The following is a 15,254-nucleotide window of genomic DNA, read 5'->3' as shown; positions in this document are numbered from 1 at the left end:
TTTTATTTCTATTATTCCAGTTTTAAAAAAATCTGCAGCTTTCTCAATATCCTTGGAGTGGACTCTCTTTGTGGAATGAGGTCATGTTTTGCCATAAATTTTCTATTGGATTAAAGTCTGGATGGGGCCAGCCAAGGACATTCACTTCTGTTTAATTAAACAATGTGTCTTTCCAGTATGCTTTGAGTCATTGGCCTGTTCAGTTAAACATGTATCCTGAAATCTAACCATCATATTAAGTTAGAAATAAGGTTACTTCTATCAATGCAAACATATTTTACGCAAAGCCCCTAGTGGTCGGCACGCCGGCATGCCGAGATCACTAAACTCAGACATTCAGTGCTACTGCAACCAAAGTATGAGTTAAAAACAGAAACGCGTTGTTTTAGTTTCATTAGTAGACGATACACAACAACTACGCCTAATATGCAGTTTTGCAGCGCCACCATTATCGCTCTGGTCGTTCATTTAACACACATCCCCTCCCTGCAGTCTCATCTGCAACTACACCCCCCACCCATGACATAATGGGTAATATTGTCTATCTTGGCGTTCATAAAAATATTCTTTCACCACTCAAAAATCGTATTCCGTCATAGCAACATAAACCCCACAATAGCCCTAAGATATGCCAATACAGCAGTGAAAACGCTGCTCACTGAATAACGAAATGAACGAGAAAACGTTTTTTAAAAAGATACCATGTCATTCTACAGTCTATATCTGGGACTAAATATTGAATAAATATACAACCTTACCATTGGTTTTACACATAGAGATGTCCCTTTTGAGACTGAGTGGTCATATATTGTCTTGTACAATCCGTTTGTGAAATATACGCGCATTTGGGAGGCCTGGGTACCTTCCAAAATAGCTGTGCATAATACCACACGTGTTGTTTACGGCGTTGTCGCCATTTTTAGTACAGTCTGACTTGATTGACAATTCATTTATCCAGTAGGCGAGAGTATAAGCTTTCTAACAATGTATAACACTTATTTTGCTTTTGGAATAACGTTTTATAGGTCAGCGTAATCGAAAGTGTTGTTATGATCGCATTCACTTACGCGTTCATTCTGTGGTAGCAGTAAGATGCTGCACCTAACGAAACGTTGTCAACGATTTTCATAATTTCTTGGAAAATACTATTATTATTGAGGACTTCTGGGTATAGCTAAGGCATATGTTTGCTGATAGACCAAGCTGACATCGTTTTATGGTGTAAGACAGAAGCGGATAGAACTATAGCCTATCATTGATTTACTGTCTCTGTCTCTATCTACTGAAAACAGATTTCATCATTGTTATGTAAGTATTACTGCTCAAAATATTTCGGTTATATACGTTATTTTTTAAATGGAGTGTCTTTAAATAGGTTAGTGGTATTTTATAATGAGGATATTTCACACTGTAAAGTAAGCGTTCGTTGGTAGTCTAGTAGTTTTTGTGATGCATGCAACACTGATGAGGAGAGTGTTTGGGCATTGCCAAAACGTGGTGGACGGTTGAAAATTGTTTTCATGTCGTCCCATCCCCATACAAGAAAACATATGAGAGTACAGAGTATATAAATACATACAAGAGTTAATTATTACACATTTAGGTAATGTACAGCATTGTGTGACAATATTTTTGCATTATTTTAAAATCTGATATCAATGTTTCATCTTAAACCTTCATAAGGGGTTAATTTATATGCTTTATAATGGACAAAAAGTATTATATTCCTTTTTGGAGAGATTTTGGATGTTTCTGGACCCCTAGCTATTTTAGACCACTGTACTGACAGAAAGCTTGTAATTCCGACTTGAAAATGATGCAACAGTGAGTTTCTTTAGTAAAAACAGTTGATTTGTAGTGAAATACGTGAATATGTTGAGATTTACAGCAATTTTGGGTAGATTTGGAGACGCTGGGTACACTACTAGACAATTGCATTTTTGGCACTTTATTTCTTCCAAATTATGAATATAAAGTAATCTAAGCTAGTATTGTAAACGGTACAAATGTCTTGCTTCATTTAAGCCATTTTCAAGTTTCTGTAGTGTTCACATCTGGAGTTATAAAGCTTTAAATAGGGTACCCCCTAAATTGGCAAGGATTGGCCAGATTTGGCTTGTGCGCTAAGGGGTTAATGTTGCTCAGTCAAACTGCTTGCACAGAACATGTCATCTGCAATTATTTAGGAACTTAGGTACAAGTGTTGATTCAAACCATTGTCCTGTTAATGTGATTGGTTTGAATATGAGTCTCTTCTGTTGAGAATTATAATTTATTTATTTTATTTACTATTTGTATTATTTAACTGTGAAAAGGCCAAATGACCCTTACACAACACAAGATTATTTCTTTAAAAAGTAAATGCTTTGTTTACATAATTGCTGGTGTGTGGGGTAGGGGGGTGGGGGCTTATAGGGTTCTTTATTAATTTATTTTTCTACTGCCTATATCAGGAATTGTGGTCATTCAGAATTTAGAAATGTTGTAACTTTGAAACACACTACAGAAATTTAAATAATTTGAAATTACTTATATAACAGTAGTCTTATCTTAAAATAGGCTGCTCAGTCAAAATGTGTCCTTAATTCAATTGCATTTCAGAATATACTTTATGGTAATCACTGGGAAAATAAAAATAGCTTGATGGTCTCTTCTAGAAATTTTTCTTCATGAAAGAATATGAACAATTTACAATTTAGCCATCTTGGCATATGCCATTAGCCAAAGCAAGTTACTCTCTCTCATTCATTTTATACACTTCCTATCCCACCTCCTCTGGAAGGCTGACCAGGGACACCGCCAGGGATTTTGAGCACTGTGAATAAATCTCACATTCAGCATCACTACCCCAGGCCATCCCATCCCTGCACAACTAGAGCACAGTTTCTTTAGGGCCCCTGTCAGTCAGGGTCCTTGGAATGATCCTAACCGCATCCCCCGCCCCAACATAGCTGCCAAAGCTTATGACATTTTATCAATCTGTGGCAAACTGCACTGATTAATTTTCATGAGTTATTAGTAGGGATGAGCAGAGATGAGACTGTGTTTATCTGTCTCTGTTCAACTGTAACTGTAAGTGGACATGACTTTAACTGCAGTTAAAACAAGAGATTTCCAAGCCCAATTTACATTGCAACTGTTGTTGTTTCAAAGCACAAACTTTATTTAACACTGACATATCATAAATCATTAAGTATCATAACAGGTCTTTTTTTTTAAGAAAAGAGAAACACATACCTAACTGTTCTAAATGATTATCCATTTTAGAAAGTAAGTCATTAGTCTATGGCAGAGCAACAGTAGTTCCAGCTTTAGCCACACTAACCACTGAAGTTGCTGTGGAACAGGTTAAAACTGTTAGCTATAAAGAGTTTTATAGGTAAATAATAATCAAGCAGCTGTAAGTGGAATTTAATTAAACTTGAACTGAAATTTTATTATTTATTATAATATACATTGGATTTCCATGTATTTCAATGTATTTCCAAGATGCACAAAACTAAAAGACAGCATAATAATGAGTAGCAAAAATCCTACCTTTCTTATCCAATAATGAAAATAATGAAAGCATTACTGTAACTGTAGGCTTACAGTACATACAATCAATAATAAATATCAAATCCTTGTGGAATCCCATAGGCACGGGGTTAGAGCAATCACTTGACTAATTCAATTTGTGGTTCATTATGATCTATAAAAGCAATTTGTTTTCCAAACACACAGAGATGATGGAAAGTAAACATGGACAGAATGTCAAACAAAAAATAAAATTGGGCAATGGAGTACACCAGTATCTGCCTGGTATGCAGACAGGTTCAATATGTTTTGTATTGTTTGCAATTTAGCCATACATACACAGAACAACACTAAATCACCACTGGAAAAAAAAACAAAAACAAAAAACTATGGTCTGTTGCTGTACAGAAACGAACAACAATGGGCAATCATTTGTAAGCAGGTCACAAATTAGCATTGGATTGATTTCATCCACAATGTGACTGGTGCATTTTAGAGGGCAAACATTCAATTAGAAAACTGGAAATCCATATCTCAGTGACTCTGTGGTGAATTAATCATTTACATTAATATAATGTTTTGTCAACATTTCCTTTTGTAACTTTTTAACCTGATGCATAACATCAGCAAAATTGATGCAGTAACCGTAGCTAAAGATTACCCCATACTGAAATGCTAAAAAAAGGTGGAAATCACTGGTAATTGGTGTTATAATAGCTATATACTGATGAGAATTTCTGGAAGTAAACGTGTTCTGATACAAGACTCCTGACAGAGGTAGAATGAATGTTCCGTGCCAGCGCTACCAATATACCATACTGGATGCAAGACTGAAATCAACTGTATATAATTTTATCAGAACACACATTTCCAGACATAACTAATACAATGAGACTGTGCTACAGTTACAAATAATAAATACTCAACAATTGTATTTAGTAGCCTACTGTATTTATTTGTTCTTCAAGAAATTCATGATCTCTCTTCCCTCTCAGTTAATGTGGTTGCCAAGCAACAAAACTCTGAGATATAGGTTGTGATTTGTCCTTGTGGATTAGTCAGTGGTCTGCAGGACACACTGTTTTTATGGAAAAATTGCAAATATAAAAATTGATAGGTTTCGCTTGCATAGAATATACAAATTGTATCTGTATATATTTCAGGGCTATTTAGCTTATCTGAGTTATGTAGAATATGCTTTCAGGCATGTGGGTTGTTCTGAATTTCTGTATATTTTCTGTCGATTTCAATACAGTCTGTGGATTGAAAAAATCATCTTGTTCAGTCTTGGGAAGTGTAACAGTATATTATGGCACAACTATGTCACTGACAATAAAAAAAAAATAAGCATTTATAAAAAGCCTTAGATTTATAGCAAAAAGGTAACCTTGATTGAAAACTGTGATCTTATAAAAAATATTCCTCACATAAGAAGCAGTGAGGCACTTGCATAGGAGTGTCCAGGCAAGATGTGTCAAGAGACCTCAAGATGTCCTACAATGAAAAGTACTAGCCCTTCTAAGGAATATCCTCAAAAACTGAAGGAGGAGTTTAGATTGATAAATCAAGCCACTAGTGTGTGGGGAATGCTTTCTTTTTTGGGTGGGGGTGGGGGGTTTTGGCAGGTAAAGGGTCTTAAACTTGGGAGTGCTGATTGAAAGGATTTGCTGCAAGTTGGCCAAGACATGTACTTACACAAAAACAATATCTCCCTGAAGGGAAGATTGGGCACTTTAAAAAATGCCATCCACACACATTTTTATGGGAGTTGCCTTGGTAAGCAAATTTGATTTAAAGGAATATGCACATGGGCAGTGTTACCTCTTCAGCTCTCAAAAAGCAGCACAGAAACACAGAAATGCTTTAATGAATAATTCACAGTCTGTTTATCTCACTGAATACCCTACAGCTCAAGTGGCAATTATATGATCTATGTTAGAACTGGCAAAAGACCATCTGTGTCTATTTCCAATGATGTTTCTCTGATACTTAGTAATAATTCATCGCTCAATTTGTCAGAAACTAACTGAAAAAGAGCCAGACCAATGATCTGATGAGACTGTTCAAAATTGAACTCATTGGATTGTGTGGGAAGATTTGTGTTTTTGGGGATGGTGGTGTGGGGACACATTTTAACAAAGTTGAAGGTGGAGTTGACCATGGCTTTGCCAAAACTTGTGCTCTCCAAAAGGAGTATCCACTCAAGGAAAGATTGAGGGCTTGTCGTTAAATATTTTGAATTACAAACAGATACTGAAAATATAAGAGGCTTATGATCAGAAACAAACTTATCCAGTTATAGTCAATTCATTTTTTAATGACTTCCACATTATTATTATTATTATAAGTTATTTAAGAGGAACACATTAGTATATTTTGTGAAATTAATTAGTTTATTATTTATCTCGGTTTATTACAACCTGATGGGCAACACTTGGCACTCCCATCTTCATGCTCACAATACTCCTGACAATTTCATGGGACTAGTTTTCTAAATGTTGGTTAAAATTCTATACCTATACTTTAAAGTAGAGGGTGCGAGGCACAGGAGCGCATGAGATGCCTTTGAATAATTACAAGCCTGTTGAGCATATTCATGTTTTCAATTATTTTCTTGTAATATAATTCACATGTGTTTAACAGTGTTACACACACATTATCTGACATTGTGACTGCACACATTTTTAAATATTTTGCTGATGAGTGTTAAAGGGAAGTGCTGCCAGACTTTTTTTCCAGCATTGCTTATTTTTGAGGATCGATCATTTCCAGTGATCTTTCGTCACCAGCTTTATTCATTTTGCAGTGTAATAAACAACATAGGAAGTTAAGTATTTCTTGCTAATGCAGCAGTATAATGAAAAAGTAAATAACAGCAAAGTCATTTTAGAACTGTTTCCTTGATCCTGGATGCAAGAACCTTTTGCTGCACCAGAACACCCCTTTACTGACCTGGCACTTAATAATTAGAACAGAATTATGCAGTTTGAAAGGAAATGGAAACCCCTTCATGGTTTTATCTGGATAATTACAAGACAAACAAGACCAGGTTAAAACCTAGTATATGGCTGGACCGAACCGCCAGACGTCACAGACACTGTGCGCAGTGTAACTTTATCACTCACTCAGTTAGTCACAGACATTTGCGTTTGTAGGGCTGGCCCCGCTGTTGCGGTCCAGCCAAAAAAACACAGAGCCAAGTTGCTTGAAATAATTAAAGAAACATTGGGTAACTTTGCTTTGGAATACTGCTTGTTTAATTTGTTTGAGATAAGATAGCCAGTATTGTTACTTGTAACATAATTTTGATACCAATACTTTTAATGGCAAGTTTTAATTAATAACAAGTTTGAGTTAATGGCAGTGCTTTGTATGTGTGAGTAACCTGGCATTTTTTACGATGAAAATGTGTTTTTCTTCAGATTCTATATTGTGCTGATGTATCTCAAGAAAAACTTTTTAGTGATGGCTAGCGAGTGTGTACATCATGCATGTGAGAAAACTGGCTTTAGTAGAAAAAAGTGCACCAAATTATTTACATGAAAATAATTTTTGGTTTACCAGTATTAATGAGCCACAAAACAATTTGATGCAGGTTTTCCATGTGAAGTGATATATAAATATGCTTTTTGTTGGGCACAAAAACAATCTGACTTGTAAGCAGTATTAAACTCATTTACTAGCAATTAGGGGTGGGAATCTTTAGTCATCTTACAATTTGATTCGATTTCGATTTTTGAAGTCATGGTTTCATTTAAAAACTGTTCTCGATTCATCACACTTATCGATTTTATTCAACCGGTAATTGCTATTTTGAATTACTTTTAATATTTGATTGTAGTAAAAAGTTGAATACATCCCAGAGTAAAATATTACACATCAAAAATTGTAAACTGAATTAAAATGTAAACTGAATTTATTGTATTAAACAAATGTAGATTGACAAGAATAAAAATGAATTAGATAAATTTTAAAATAAGGCTGTAACATAACAAAATGTGGAAAAAGTGAAGGGGTCTGAATACTTTCGAAGGCACTACAACTATAGAAACAAAGCGAGATGATACATAGCTATATCGAAAATATGCATCTTTGATGATGCTGTCACTTCTCTTCAATAATAAGTAGTTGCACGAGACTGCTAAGAGGATACAACGGGAAACTCCTGCCCCTCCCCTAGTAAACTTGAGCAACCCATCAACCGAGTTGCTCGCTGTGTGAACGCCCTGTAAGAGTGCTACAATGCATCGTTATGAAGTCACAGTAGAAGCTAAATCTGGCAATCTCTGTGTGATTAATGTACTTCTACATGGTATCTGATAAATACCATGTAGAAGCATTATAATACCATGGTATCTGATAAATACAATTTTAAAAGCCCTTCACCAGCATTGAAGAAGGAGCTTTACTGCTCGCTTTAGCAAGATGATGGCATCAGTCACCCTCATTTTCGGCAGCTAATCCAGGCATCATAAAATGAGCCAGAGAGAGAGCAGCTGTTACTGGCAACTAAACTAGCTGAATAGCAAGGTAGCTAAAATGCACCGGAAATGATATACTAACAACAACAGTTAAAAAAATGATTGAACACTAAATGAAAATGAACGTTAAATACTATAAACACTATTTAACTGTATAGGAAAGCTTACTCTGTTTAAAATGTCACTGAAGTACAAGTACATAACGAAGAGAGCATATGCAATCTATGAGGTAATGAACTACATGTTCTGCATTTAGTTATGGATTGGTTGAAGTATTGAAGTGGTTTGGTTGAAATAGATATGGACTAATGGGCAATTAATAGTTGCTGTTCTGGAGACAAATAAAGGGATAAGGAAGAAGGAAAATAAGATCATAAGGGAGTAATACAAGAAAACCCAAGTTTCCATGTCAAGGTTTAATGTATAACAGTGGAACTCTCCATATGCCATATTTAGAAGCTAAATAAACATAAAAATAGAACAAAACTGTAATAATAAAACTTTTTTGTGAGCCAAAACCTTGAAAGAGTAGTAAAATACTAATACAAGTTCATAAATATATACAATATATAATATACAAAGGCAGTTCAGTGGAATTTCAGCTCATGAGTTCAAAGGGAAAGATTTCACAACTATTGCTTTTATTCCTCTCCAGCTCCTCTAGTACTTCTTGAAAAGTAAATATTTTACCTCACCTTACACTTGTTTTCCTTTTTTAATCCCCTCTGCAGTATATGCAGCAATGTACAGCAGCAGCATCATGTTTGATGCTTAGATGCCTTGTAGGTGGACTCCAGCGATTACGTTACTGCCGACTGAAGTTGGCTCAGGATGATTGCATGCTGGCTGTCAGTTGTCTTTAGAAAGATGGAAGGTCTAGTCTATTTTTGTGAAAAATGATGCAATCCAAAGGCAACATCATATTTCTGAATGTTATTCAAAAATATAAAGATAGGAGCATTAGACAAACTGTAACAACAAACCAAATTCAAAATATCAAAAGAATTTTGACAGCAACTAAACAAACCCAATACACACGTTTTTATCGACCAGGACGTGCTTCTTGGTTGGCATGCTGTAGTATGGTAAGCAGAGACAGAACCAGACCAGTACTTTAGATCTATTTTCAACAAAATCCATTTTAATGATTCTTCCAAGCTAGATGGTAACATCTTCTTGAGACACTGGGGTTGCCATCACCCTGGTTTGTTAAAAAGGCTCTTTTTTCAGTCAGTGACTGCAGGAGCACAGTGGACAGCTCACACACTGACAAGCAGGTGTCTTCAGGTTATTGTGCTGCCACATCCACCTTAGTACACAGCAGTCAGCTGAAATGTTAAATTAATTCTGTACAGCTGCTGATCTCCATGAAAACATGATATTGAAGGTACTGCACGCATTGTCTGATGAAGGTTAAAAGATCTTACAAGCATAAAGATGTCCTCTAAAAAGGAAGACACTATACTTTCTCTGACAGTAAAGAGAACGAAAAGTAGCATATTAACAGTAGCAATCTAGATATAATGGTAACATTACTGCATTATGGCTGTTTTTTTTCTTTGATGCCAAAAGAAGTTTCTGTACTATCCAGAAAAATTCACACAATTTTTACACATTATTTATACAGCTGGATATTTACTTTAGTTCTGTTCCACTTGAGTTTTGAACCTGCATCCTCTGAGTTGCTTACCATCTATTCCACACTTTCACCAAAAATAACACAATGCTGATACCATTATGCTTGTTAGAGATGGTTTTGCCTATGCTGCATTGGGCACTGACCAAAAATTTAAAATCAGTTTCATTGGGCCATAAAAAAACGTTCAATTGCCTTAAGCATCATTTACCTTCTTCATCACAAACTACATGTTGAATTTATGTAAGACTTTTTCATAAATGGCTTGTTTCTTTTCACTTGCAATTAAGTCCAGCGTCAATTGATGGATATTAATGATGTATGCATACTGAATCTCAGGAAAGACAAAAGAATCCTTGTTAATCCTTAAGTCACTACTGACTAAGTAACAACCTTATCAGTCGGCTAAGTAACATCCCAGTTTTCTGAATGCCCAGACACACAGTTTAGAAGGGCAGACTGATTTATAGGGTGATAGGAAGAATATCACACATCTTTATGACATGATTCACTAAGCTCAAATAAATACTTTATCACTCTTTTCTTTTAGGCTTTCACTGATCAGTTCTTCTCTACCACTTTATCTTCAAATTGTATCAAAAGCTGCCTTCATGGTTTGTTGATTCTACTTTGAGTGGTGACAGTGAGTTCCATACCTAAAAACCTGAAGACAGGCACATTTAAACCATGTTCATACCACACAGACACTAACAGTATAGCTTTTTAGCTTACAAAATATACCTCCTCTGATTTTAGTTTTTAGTGAAGTGAAATAAATACTTATGCAAATGAGAATCTTCTCATTTTCTTTCACACTCTCATCTGTTTACATAATCTCTGAATTTGTGTAAATATCAGTTTTGAGCACATTGTGTTCTTTCTATACGTGAAGTCCTATCTAAAAATATCACGATTGCAAGTTCAAGCAGACATAAAATGCTAATTTTCATCTCCCAACTGATTTTGTTTAAGCACCTGTGCCAGGGCTTCCCCTGCAGAGACAGTCTTCACACCTGTCTAAGAGCGGAATCAACATATGAGAATGAATAAGATACTTACAGTCCAGGCAAACAATCAAGGCAAAGAACTCCACAGAGATATGTACCAGGTTCACTTAATTTCCATGCCCCTTTCTTTGGAATGATTAATGCATCTGTTCGTATACAGTGAGCTCCATAATGTTTGGCACAAAGACATATTTTTTCCTGATTTGGTTTTGTACTCCACAATTTTGGATTTGCATTCAAACGATTCACATGTGGTTTAAGTGCAGATTCTCAGATTGTATTTAAGGGTATTTTTAAAATATATTTTTATATATTTTAGCACTTTTTAGACACAGTTCCCCCCACCATTTTAGGGCACCATAATGCTTGGGACAAGTGGCTTCATAGGTGTTTCTGATTAGTCAGGTGTGTCCAATTGCTTTCTTAGTACAGAAATAAGAGGGCTTTTAGTATCTAGTTTTGATTCTAGGCTTTTTATTGCCTTTGAAGCCTGTTTTTGGTGTTTGTCAACATGAGGACCAGAGTTGTGCCAATGAAAGTCAAAGAAGCTATTACAAGGCTTAAAAATAATAATTTAAAAAAAAAACTGTCAGAGACAAACACTTGCCCAAATCAACAGTTTGGAACATCATTAAAAAGAAAGAGAGCACTGGTGAGCTCAGTAATCGCAAAGGGCCTGGTAGGCTTAGGAAGACCTCTACGTGTGATGACCATAGAATTCTCGCCATAATGGCTAAAAAACCGCAAACATCTGTCCGACAGATCAGAAACACTCGAGGCAGGCATGGATGTGACAGTCAGTGCGTTTACGTGCACAGTTGAAATCGATCTATATTAATAGCTTGGTTTGGCCAAAGATGAGATTTAATTGGATTATTGTCATCGTCCCAATATACATGACTCGGAAAGAATTTGATTTATTGACCGGAGATGTGTCTGACGAAGGCTTCTTATAAATCCTGCTTCCTCCAGTTCCTCCAGGCTACACTGCAAGATGCAAAAACAGGATGGCCAGAATACTGCTTGCTGTGAATCACCTAAAATACAAATTTTGTGAAATGAAATCACAAAAATATAACTTTGTATGAAAAATTATGGAGCTCACTGTATGTATGAGAAAATCTATATTATTTGACAGTGAGGGTAGTTTAACAATCTGTTGATGTCTGAAGGTCAACAACCCTCTGTCTTTTCTTCTTAAAGTCATTTTCCTTTCTCACAGGTGATGGATGGCACATACATTTTTCCAGATGTTACCTCTTTGTTACCACAGTGAAATGGAAGCCCTTGTGTGTGTGTGTGCATGCATGCATGTGTGTAATATGAGTACACACATGTTGCAAAAAATTAAAAATAAATAAATAAATAAATACTATAAACTTATCAACCCTACCTGGTTTTGCAAGTTCAGCACAGTCATTTTATTCTTAAATGACAACCTTTCTGTCTGGTTTTGGAAACAGTTCTCACCAACCTGGTAGATGAAGAACCACAAATATGAATTACCACAGAGCATATTTTCAATTCAATTATTTGAAATCACAGTGATGTGTGAGTTCATCCACTACAATATACATACCATGTCAAAAGTTTCAAGAATGAAACCTATCCCCACACCCACACACGCACTCACACACATGCACATTTAAAATTTTGTCGAGACATAGACAGGGATTACAGGGAAAGTTTTCACTTCATAACATGTTACTTGGTTGCCAGGACATACCTGTACAACAAAGACAGGTTGACATTCATTAGGGTTTCCCCTAAGAAATAATGACAATGACTACATACTGCCAGCCCTTAAACACTTTGGGACATCTGCAGTTACTTCAGAGTATATTTCCTTATCCAAGAAGATGCAGCAAGTTTTATTCAGCGTTAGCAAACATTTGGACTATGGCTGTTGCTTAAGAACCAGTTGCCTAACATGGTTCTAAAAAAGGCAGTGTGGCAATGCATACAGATGATTCCAAATTTATAAAGGTGCAGCAACAGGCAATGAACTTATTGTGATTCTGAACAATGATTTACAGTATGTGTCTGAGTCTAGCAGATGAGCTCATTCATCATGTTAAAACAATAATACTTCTTGTAATTCTTCATTTTATTACAATTCTCTTCTGCTTGTTAATACTTCCACAATGTCACAAGTTATTGAAGCTCCTGTTCAATTTAAATTAAATACTGTCTGGCCATATACTGTAGTAAGAAGCTGCAAAAAATAAAATAAAATGACCCGTCAAAGTAAAGTTGGTACACAATGAGGCAGCTTGTTCAGCACACTGTGATGCCAGATCAAGGGTGAATGAAATACACTCAATCATGGTTAAAGGTTTAAGGAAAGCTCATATCTAACCTTCCTTAACTTTTTCAGAAACATTGATATTTACTATCATGAAACAAGAAAAACACCCATGCTTCTTTCTATCCAACCAAGTTCATCAACAAATCAATTACCGACCTAACCATGCTTAGAATCTAAATCACAGGTTACACAGGCAAAAAACAAATATGGTTTCAAAAAGTTAACTTATCCTGTCAATACCTTACGAATCAATAGTGGAATCCACCACAGGTTTATTGTGGGTGAAATATATGTCTCATATTAGCTCTGCTTCAAATCTGTAGAAAGTGTTAGCAAGGCACAGTGTCACACTTAGCAAAGTATTACAATTATCATAGTAGATAGATGAGCTGTAGGGCTACGTTGAGAAATTATATCAGATTCAGGAGACCGAGGTTTATCTAGACCAGGCATGGGCAACGCAGGCTGACCTGATGGTATATCCGGGCTGCACTGCTCCGTTAAAATTATAAATAAATAAATAAAATTAAGATCAGTGTGTCAGCACTAGTCACACAGTTGATGCTGTAAATGCACACCCTGTCAGCATGGAAATGGAAAATCATCACCATAGCACAAAGGCAGCTAGCTATCGTTGACTCTGTAAAATCTGTTTCATAGCAAATGGATAAAAGAAAGGTGGATTACAAAAAAAGTTTTCCAGAACAAGTGATTATCTCTATTCACAGAATTCAAAGGCAGACCATAATGCCTGGAATGTTTTCAGGTAATTTATCACACTACCACAGCCACCACAGGTACAATGAATACGACTAATACACTGGTGAAGCAAGGACTCTTGTCACAGGCTTAAAAATCAAGATTCAGAGATTCAGATGCTTCATGAATATCACAACTGCTCAAACATCCAGTGTCAAGGCATCCTACCTGGTATCACTTAAGCTGAAAAAGTCTGACAGCGAGATTGTGCTGCACAGTTCAAATGGGAACAGCTTTCAGTGATGAAAACATGACGAAATATTTTGTGATTCTCTCTGTCTCATCACACAGAGACACGCAGAATTGCTTGCATTCAGAAACATGCTGAAGCAAAGCTGAATGAGTGTGGTTTTTTTTCTCTCTCACTGGCTTTAGATGTTACCAATGAAAGTCAGCTGATGATTTCTGCACGGATATCTAACAAAGTCACAGACCAATCAATGTTTTCTTTCAAAGAGGGCTGAGTGGGGCATTGACTTTTGGAAACTGCAACCAGAGGCTGCTTTTCCAAAATTCTTCAGCTGTGCAGCATATTTGGAAGTATGTACATCTGCAAAAGCAATTTTTCAATACTGAAAGATTTGAAGTCTAAGGAATAAAATTGATTAACAGATGAAACATTGTTTCACGTCATGCAAGTATCAGGCACTAACATAGCCATTGGAATGTCTTTCCTTTGTCCACAAACAGGAGTGGCTGCAGGGTTCCCACTGGGCTGATATGATTACTGAGTGAGTGATCCACAGGATTTTTTTTTTTTTTTTGGGAAATTTTCTGTTACAGGAGGTCACCCATTCACCCGCTCACTCAGAGGGGAGCACTTTCTTAAGTTAATTTTTACTCACTCCTATTGCTATAGACTGGTGCATAGGGCAGCAATGGACCTCCAATACTTTGTAACATAATGTTTTTTTTTTTAAATGCACTCGTTTGTATTTTCTGAATATACACACAGTTCCACATTCTGTGGTTTACAGTTAAATATGTTTATGCTTCATATAATACAAATTGAAGTTTTGTCATCACTTACACAAGAAGTATGTGTGCGTTTGGTTTGCTACCTGTCTGTCAGACAGAAGCCATAGGGAAAAGGGGTTAAAACAGGAAGATTTAGAATTTCACATGCATTTTTTTAGATGACAGCAAATCTACCAGCATGGCCTCTTCAATGGTCTGGTTGATTGTGTATTGGGCACCCCTGTTATAGGGGATAGTGCTCTTCAAATTGTGAGAACAGAGTCATCATCAGCAATAGTGCAAAGTATGCCCAGAGCAAGCAATACCAACACTGAAGGAAACCTACAGCTGCTGAATAAACATGATAAATTCCCTACTGTTATACACAGCAGACATCAGATTTACTCCAAGGTCATTGAAAGTAAAATTTAATTTGGCAAAAAAAGATATTATATGTGCTCTGGTTCAGAATAATTCAGAGCATCTGGAAATGAATAGATCTACAGCAGATGTCAATAATTGGATCTGCTTTCTAGGGAAGCCCTGGCCTACTAAAGAGCGAGAGACCTCACGAAGCTGGAAAGGTGCAT

At 36.1% G+C, this 15,254-nt stretch overlaps 1 protein-coding gene across 1 annotated transcript in view; it reads right to left on the bottom strand.

Annotated features, from left to right (window-relative positions):
- LOC118228159 (leucine zipper protein 2-like) overlaps positions 1-15,254 on the bottom strand; it is a 151,791-nt gene that overhangs the window by 5,112 nt on the left and 131,425 nt on the right. Inside the window, exon 10 of the mRNA XM_035419495.1 lies at positions 12,034-12,114. Within this exon, the coding sequence (XP_035275386.1) occupies positions 12,034-12,114 (81 nt within the window). The remainder of the gene's footprint in view (positions 1-12,033; positions 12,115-15,254) is intronic.

The sequence above is a fragment of the Anguilla anguilla genome, chromosome 5 (genome assembly GCF_013347855.1).
Source record: "Anguilla anguilla isolate fAngAng1 chromosome 5, fAngAng1.pri, whole genome shotgun sequence".
Lineage (NCBI taxonomy): Eukaryota > Metazoa > Chordata > Actinopteri > Anguilliformes > Anguillidae > Anguilla > Anguilla anguilla.
Note: the sequence above shows the minus strand (reverse complement) of the source record. Positions and strands in the feature narration are given on the sequence as shown.